At 56.1% G+C, this 7,904-nt stretch overlaps 3 protein-coding genes across 3 annotated transcripts; 2 read left to right on the top strand and 1 right to left on the bottom strand.

Annotated features, from left to right (window-relative positions):
• The first annotated feature begins 951 nt into the window (after positions 1–951).
• LOC104581879 (ethylene-responsive transcription factor ERF096) lies at positions 952–2,157 on the top strand. Its single transcript, XM_010230902.3, has one exon. It carries the CDS (start codon positions 1,514–1,516, stop codon positions 1,907–1,909), a length of 396 nt encoding a protein of 131 aa, XP_010229204.1. The 5' UTR covers positions 952–1,513; the 3' UTR covers positions 1,910–2,157.
• Positions 2,158–3,065: 908 nt separating this feature from the next.
• LOC100835606 (probable inorganic phosphate transporter 1-12) lies at positions 3,066–4,787 on the top strand. Its single transcript, XM_010231968.3, has one exon. It carries the CDS (start codon positions 3,066–3,068, stop codon positions 4,692–4,694), a length of 1,629 nt encoding a protein of 542 aa, XP_010230270.2. The 3' UTR covers positions 4,695–4,787.
• Positions 4,788–4,973: 186 nt separating this feature from the next.
• On the bottom strand, positions 4,974–6,898 carry LOC100824021 (inorganic phosphate transporter 1-2). The gene has a single exon (XM_003558752.3). The coding sequence runs from the start codon at positions 6,828–6,830 to the stop codon at positions 5,241–5,243; it is 1,590 nt and encodes a 529-aa protein (XP_003558800.1). The 5' UTR covers positions 6,831–6,898; the 3' UTR covers positions 4,974–5,240.
• Positions 6,899–7,904: the final 1,006 nt, after the last annotated feature.

Raw genomic sequence — 7,904 nt, 5'->3', positions numbered from 1 at the left:
GGACAGTCGCTGCGGGGTGTTGCCGGTGTGCTGACCGGCAGACATGATGAAGCCTGGCTCTGATGCCAATTGTCGCCCTGAGATCAAAAAAACTCGAGAGAACGAGAGAGAGATCGAAAGGGCAAGAGCACGAGAGTATTTTGGTGCTGCGCGCAACTTAGCAGCTTTTCTGTCTTCTTTTCTTTTTATTCATCAAGAGTACACACACATGTCCAGGCAACGTGCTCCACTACTGACCACGTCCATCCCCATGATCCGAGCCTCGCGCTGGACGATCTAGACTAAGTCAGGGCGCACAAAACGCAACCACTGAGGAGCTGAAAAATAGCAACTAAACTCTGAACTGAAACTAGCCTAAAAAACGGTGTCAGACATGACACTTATGAAAATTCAGAAAACACTTCTTCAGAGTCAGCTAGACAGGGTTTAAGACCACAGATCGATAGTAAGTCCCGCGCCAGTGCAGTGCACTTCCATCGGCCGTACGACGTCCATGTCCGTGGTCGACATGGCTAGGCTAATAGTAATAATACAGTGGCACGGAGCATGATTAACATGCGTGTGAATGTGTGATGAAGCGCGGCGCGGCCACCTGTCGACCAGCTCCCGCCGCCTCGCATCGATCGATCCATCGATCACTATACTCCGGGTCGATCCGGGCCGGGGGGTCTGGTAAGGTGAAAATTCGATCGGCCGGCTGGCCGGCGCTTTCGAATTTGGATTCTTTTCTTTCTCGGGTTAGTCTTCCCCACCCCCACGTGCCCCGAGATTCTGCTGCCCCGCGCGGCGCGACTTCCAGGCCAGGCCCAGCCCCGGTCGGCCCAGCGCGCGGCGCCGTACGTCGCGCCTCGATCGGCATCGATCGGCCGCGGGCGCGCAGCCGCGCGAGCTTCCTGTCGCCTGTCGGGGTCATGCACGCGCCCCGGCCGGTGGTAAAGCAAGCTTCACCTGTAACCTGTTGCGCTAGCTAGCTTCCGGATAACCGAATCCCAAACTGCCGCCTCATTTGTAGGTTGCTTCACCTGTTCACGTCCATCACTCAATCCGTATAATCCTCTCGCTCACGCGCCCCCCACGGCCGTAGAATGGTCAGAGCTAGCTAGAATGGTATGGTAGAGCAGTGCAACTGAGACTTTGTTGCCTTGCGTGCGTGCGCTAGCTAGCTCTGTTGCTGATGATGATAAGGGCAGGTGATGTTGATCTGTGAGATACGGCTTGCATCACGAACCATGATGCAACAACAACACATACACACCCCCTGCCTGCATGCGCCGCTCCTTGTGTATAAATAGCTCAGCGGGTTGCATATGAAACAGCCACATGCAGACACTACCTGTAGCTGCTAGCTCTAGCCAGTATAAAGCTAGATACTAGTACTAGCTTGTGACCTCAGAATTGAAGCTAGCTGTAGCTGCATGCGAGCTGAATAAGTAACCTCTGCCAGGGTACGTACTGATCGGCCGATCGTAGTCGATCGGTGATATATACACAGTGCAGCCGGTAGCTAGCTAGCATGGAGGATGACAAGAAGGAGGCCGGCAGCAAGTACCGGGGCGTGAGGAAGCGGCCGTGGGGCAAGTTCGCGGCGGAGATCCGAGACCCGGAGCGCGGCGGCGCCCGCGTCTGGCTCGGCACCTTCGACACGGCCGAGGAAGCCGCCCGGGCCTACGACCGTGCCGCATTCGCCATGAAGGGCGCAACCGCCGTCCTCAACTTCCCCGGCCAGCGGATGACCGGCGCCGGGGCTTCTTCTTCTTCTTCGACGCCGGCCCCGGGCGCCGCCAGGAGGAGCGGCGGCCATACTACTGGCGGTACCACGGGGGAGAAGCTGGAGCTGGAGTACCTGGACGACAGGATCTTGGAGGAGCTCCTGGCGGAGGACTACTACGGCAATAAGAACAAGGACTAGACTAAGACATGATCTTTGTGGTGGCGTTGGTCTCTCCGATCTCTTTCCATGGCTCGGCTAGCTAGAGTTATGGACATGACTAGTCATGGCTTGCATGGAAGAAACACGTGTACACCAGACCACCGACACGTTTACGGGCGCCCTTGTCCCGGCGATGAGCGCACGAGGCGTGCAGTGTGTCCTTAACTAATTTGTCACCGCGCGAAAAAGGCGGGTCAAAGTAATAATACTGCAATAACACTACTCCAGTTAAACTTGTTTTAACATCCTGTGGATCAAAAGTTAAATGAGCTCAGACTTTCGTTTTGGCTAAAAAGGGCTATTTCACCTGACACGAAAATTCGCCGTTTTTTTGGATAAGAATCGCCAATTTTGGGCCACCACCAGCTCATGAGTATATGTTTTGGAAAGCATCCGTCAACGGTACCAAAATTTCCACTCTCGTTCTCTCGCTGTATATGCGTGACGTACCGGTCGTCATCAATCAGAAAGTTTGGGTTTAGAAGCCAAACTGATTCCCCCCACGACGGTGGCAAGTAAGCAGTCAGGCACCCGCGCTCAGAGGCGGAGCCCCCGAAAACGAAGCGAATCAAGTGATCCAAGGTTGCCTACAGCCGTCTACGCAATCGTGGCGGGCGTCATTCTCCGGCGTCAAGAAGGCGCAAGCCGGCCGTGAGATTTATTAGCAAAATCAAAGAAAGAAGGGAAGGGGCAAGCCGGCCGGTGGGATGGGCCCTGCATCTGGCCCCGGCCTTGCTCACTGGCATGGGCCATAACTGGGTATGCTATGTTCGGGGCGAGCAACAAGCCTGGTAGGAGGTTCCGAGCTCGGTCGGGACAATTAATGGGCCGTTGCCGTCCGTGGCCGTAATAATAATCTCAATTCAGCCGAGTACCTCTCTCAAAAATCAAAATGAAAAAAAACATTTTTCTCAAAAACCAAATAAAAAACTAGCCGCGTTATCCGCCTGAATATCGCTTCCCCGCGTCAAAAATTCAGAGTCCGTTTCCAGAGCTGTATCCGTGCAGGCTCTGGTTATCGTCTGAACTCCATCCCGAATAGGTTTCCTCTTTCACCCGTCCAATCTGCGTATAAAGCCGGGCAAGCGTACGTAGCAACAGCATAGCAACAAGGCAGATCGAAGCAGCAGCAGCGATGGCGACGCAGCAGCTGCAGGTGCTCTCGGCGCTGGACGCGGCCAAGACGCAGTGGTACCACTTCACGGCGATCGCCGTGGCCGGCATGGGCTTCTTCACGGACGCCTACGACCTCTTCTGCATCTCGCTCGTCACCAAGCTGCTGGGCCGCATCTACTACACGGACGCCTCCAGCCCGAACCCCGGCTCGCTGCCGCCCAACGTGGCCGCCGCCGTCAACGGCGTGGCCCTCTGCGGCACGCTCGCGGGCCAGCTCTTCTTCGGCTGGCTCGGCGACAAGCTCGGCCGGAAGAGCGTCTACGGCATGACGCTGATGCTCATGGTGCTCTGCTCCGTCGGCTCCGGGCTCTCGTTCGGACACACCCCGACCAGCGTCATGGCCACGCTCTGCTTCTTACGCTTCTGGCTCGGCTTCGGCATCGGCGGCGACTACCCGCTCTCGGCCACCATCATGTCCGAGTACGCCAGCAAGAAGACCCGGGGCGCCTTCATCGCGGCCGTCTTCGCCATGCAAGGGTTCGGCATCCTGGCCGGCGGCATCGTCACGCTCGGCCTGTCCGCGGCGTTCCGGCACGCGTTCCCGGCGCCCGCGTACCAGGTAAACCCCGCCGCGTCCACCGTGCCACAGGCCGACTATGTCTGGCGCATCATCCTGATGCTCGGCGCGGCGCCCGCGGTGCTCACGTACTACTGGCGGTTGAAGATGCCGGAGACGGCGCGGTACACGGCGCTCGTGGCCAGGGACGCCAAGAAGGCCTCTCTAGACATGTCGAAAGTCCTTCAGACGGAGATCGAAGCCGAGCCGGAGAAGCTCGAGGACATGGCGAGACGACGCGGCGGGAACGGCAACGGCTCCTACGGCCTCTTCTCCTCGGCGTTCGCCAAGCGCCACGGCCTGCACCTTCTGGGCACGGCCACGGCGTGGTTCCTGGTGGACGTGGCCTACTACAGCCAGAACCTGTTCCAGAAGGACATGTTCAGCAGCATCGGCTGGATCCCCAAGGCGCGCACCATGGACGCCTTGGAAGAAGTCTTCAAGATCTCGCGCGCGCAGACGCTCATCGCGCTCTGCGGCACGGTCCCGGGCTACTGGTTCACCGTGTTCCTCATCGACGTCATCGGCCGCTTCGCCATCCAGCTGATCGGCTTCGCCGGCATGGCGGCGTTCATGCTGGGCCTGGCCGTGCCGTACCACCACTGGACCACGGCCGGCAACCACGTGGGCTTCGTCGTCATGTACGCGCTCACGTTCTTCTTCGCCAACTTCGGGCCCAACGCGACTACGTTCATTGTCCCGGCCGAGATCTTCCCGGCCAGGCTCCGGTCCACGTGCCACGGTATCTCTGCCGCGGCAGGAAAGGCCGGCGCCATCATCGGCGCGTTCGGGTTCCTCTACGCGGCGCAGTCGCCGGACCCGGCGCACGTGGACGCCGGGTACAGGCCTGGGATCGGCGTGCAGAAAACGCTGTTTCTGCTCGCGGCGTGCAATGTTTTGGGATTCTTCGTCACCTTCCTCGTGCCCGAGTCCAAAGGGAAGTCGCTCGAGGAGATGTCCGGCGAGGCCGGCGGCGAGGAGGAAGGCAATAGCGGGAGCGCCAATGCCGTCCAGGGAGATCAGATGGTTTAATACTTCAGGACGTGACTAACACATGCATCTTCATTTTGCACATGCGTACAAGCCGATTGTTTTGGTTTTTTTGTACCGTGACATTTAGGAATTTTTGCTACCATGTAGATGTAGCTAGAAGTACTTTAAATTTTAGCGGAATAATACATTGTAATTTTTCCGAGCTACTTTTTGTAGAGGAATATTTACATTGTAATTTTACCAAGCCTGTAGGAACATGTTTATTCCGCTTCCCGTGCAATTTGAGTGATAGATTTGAAAAGCGAAAATATCGAGTGATATTCCCCATATCAAATTCCCGTTTCTGCAAATTTTCTTTCAAGAAAGACATGATCCACACCAGTACAAACGCAACTCCGGAGTACTTTACTTACGGGAAAAATCAAAGAAACAAGTGTGTGGAAATTTAAACGCAAACGGCAAGCCACACGAACCAATTCAGAAAGCTAGCGGCCACATACGGCAAAGCAAAAACAAACACACCAAACCATGCACGTGTAGATATAACTCGGTCGGACGGATCCTTGATATGTGTGTCTGGTGAGTCTAGACACCGACCGGGGCAACGGCGTCCTCCTCGTCGCCGAAGTTCTCCTTGGAGATCTCCTCGAGCGACCTGCCCTTGGACTCCGGCACCAGCAGCGACAGCAACATTCCCAGGAAATTCGTCCCCGCGAGCACGAAGAGCGCGGCCCGGATGCCAATCCCGCGCGAGTACCCAGCGTCAGGCTTCTCCGGGTCCTGCGCCGCGTAGAGGAACCCAAACGCCCCAATAATCGCCCCGGCCTTGCCCGCCGCGGCGGAAACGCCATGGCACGTCGACCGGAGCCTTGCCGGGAAGATCTCGGCCGGCACGATGAATGTCGTGCTGTTGGGCCCGAAGTTTGCGAAGAAGAAGGTGAGCCCGTAGAGCACGACGAAGCCCGTGTGGTTTGCCGGCTGCACCCAGTGGTTATACGGCGCCGCGATGGCCAGCATGAAGACGGTCATCATGGCGAACCCCATCAGCTGGATCCAGAACCTGCCGATGACGTCGATGAAGGCCACGGTGAACCAGTAACCCGGGACTGTCCCGCAGAGCGCGATGAGCGCCTGGGCTCGCGCGATGCGGTAGAGCTCCTCCATGGCGTTCATGGTCCTGGCCGGCGGGATCCAGCCGACCTTGGTGAAGATGTCCTTCTGGAACAGGTTCTGGCTGTAGAAGGCCACGTCGAGGAGGAACCAGGTGCTCGTGGTGGCCAGCAGGTGCCACCCGTGGCGCCGCATGAACTGCCGCGAGAAGAGTCCCCAGGTGTCCCCGGCCACCGCCTGCCGCTCCACGACGCGGTCCTCTTCCTCCGTGATGTCCTTGTTGAGCACCTTGGACATGTCGGCCGTGGCCTGCTTCGTGTTGCGCGCGATCAGCGCCGTGTACCGCGCCGTCTCGGGCATCTTCATCCGCCAGTAGTATGTGAGCGCGGCCGGGATGGTGCCGAACATGAGGATGATCCGCCACACGTAGTCGGCCTCCGGGCCGATGGACGCCACGGGGTCAATGAAGTAAGCCGGGGCCGGGAACGCGTGCCGGAACGCGGCGGAGACGATGATGGTGACGATGGTGCCGAAGAGGATGCCGAAGCCCTGCATGGCGAAGACGGCGGCGATGAATGTGCCACGGGTCTTCTTGTTGGCGTACTCGGACATGATGGTGGCCGAGAGCGGGTAGTCGCCGCCGACGCCGAAGCCGAGCCAGAAGCGGAAGAAGCAGAGCGAGCCGATGACGGACTTGGGGGTGTGGCCGAAGGAGAGTCCCGAGGCGATGGAGCAGAGCACCATGAGGATGAGGGTGAAGCCGTAGACGCTCTTGCGGCCCAGCTTGTCGCCGAGCCACCCGAAGAAGAGCTGACCGGCCAGCGTGCCGCAGAGGGCCACGCCGGTCACGGCAGCCGACACGTTGGGCGGCAGGTTGCCGGGGTTCGGGCTGGAGGGGTCCGTGTAGTAGATGCGGCCCAGCAGCTTGGTCACTAGCGCGATGCAGAAGAGGTCGTAGGCGTCGGTGAAGAAGCCCATGCCGGCGATCACGATGGCCATGAAATGGTACCATTGCGTCTTGGCCGCGTCCAGCGCCTTCAGCACGTTGAGCTGCTCGCCCGCCATGGCCGGCCGGCAATCGCAACACAGCTCTCTCCCTTGAGCTTCTTCACTAGCTAAGCTGTGTGTACGTGTTTGGCTGCTGCCTGCTTATTCGTTTCGGTGCTACCGCGATGTATTTATAGGCGTCAAGGGTGTAAGGATATATGGTGATCATGACGCTGGTTTGCAAAGCATAAAAATACTCCGTACACGGCAGGTACAACCGTATATTATCAAGTCGCATGGTTCTTCTTTGACGTGGTACTTACAGCAGGGGAATATATAAACGCATTGAATTGTCAAATGTCTTGGCTTTGGAGCTACAGCTACGTTGGGTTGCATTTCTATTATCAGAAGGGCGATCAAAGGACTGTCATATAATGTTTGAATTTCTTGTTTCATATAGAATCTTGAAGATAATGGAACTAAATGATCGTTATGCTGGGAATATACCAGATCGGGGCAAAATTTTAAGGACACAGGCTAGCTTGCATGAAAAAGTCAAAATTATACAATGGGTCGGAATTCAGATAGTTTCAGAAAGAAAAGAAAAAAACTCACATGCAACTGCTATATGCTCAGAGTGTGCATTCGGTTTTCGGTTCGGTTCGGTTAATACTGTTTGTATACTTCGGTTAATACGGTTACATATACAAATACGGTTCAGTTTCGGTTATAACCATTTAATTTCTGTTCGGTTTCGGTTATAACCAAATTAACCAAAACTGACGCGAATTGTTGAGCAGCACATAAATATTATTAGCATGTGTTCAACACACAAGTGCTTTTGATCGATCTATTCTTCTGATTCTACTACCGTTAACTCGTTAAGCCATGGAAATCGGCCCAAAAACAGCCTCTTCCAAGTCCACCCGTGCTTAGAATAGGCCCATATTCCCCAAGATCATCACATCTTAGAGCATGTCCAATGAAAAATGTTTAAGGCAGTGTTATAAAATTAAACCCGTTTATTCTTAAGCAACCGTGCTTATTTTTATATTGGAGGTGCGTAATTAAGCACCTGTTCTATAGAAAACAAGCACCAATGCTTAGACAAAAATCGGTTTATTTTGTGCAAACACCCCCCTAAGCACCTTG

Source organism: Brachypodium distachyon, chromosome 1, assembly GCF_000005505.3.
Source record: "Brachypodium distachyon strain Bd21 chromosome 1, Brachypodium_distachyon_v3.0, whole genome shotgun sequence".
Taxonomy (NCBI): Eukaryota; Viridiplantae; Streptophyta; class Magnoliopsida; order Poales; family Poaceae; genus Brachypodium; species Brachypodium distachyon.
The sequence above is the reverse complement of the archived record's forward strand: the minus strand, read 5'-3'. Positions and strand labels throughout refer to the sequence as shown.

Bases quoted from the DNA above. Each gene is read 5' to 3' on its own strand.
- LOC104581879 (XM_010230902.3), top strand. From the start codon at position 1,514: ATGGAGGATGACAAGAAGGAGGCCGGCAGCAAGTACCGGGGCGTGAGG.
- LOC100835606 (XM_010231968.3), top strand. From the start codon at position 3,066: ATGGCGACGCAGCAGCTGCAGGTGCTCTCGGCGCTGGACGCGGCCAAG.
- LOC100824021 (XM_003558752.3), bottom strand. From the start codon at position 6,830: ATGGCGGGCGAGCAGCTCAACGTGCTGAAGGCGCTGGACGCGGCCAAG.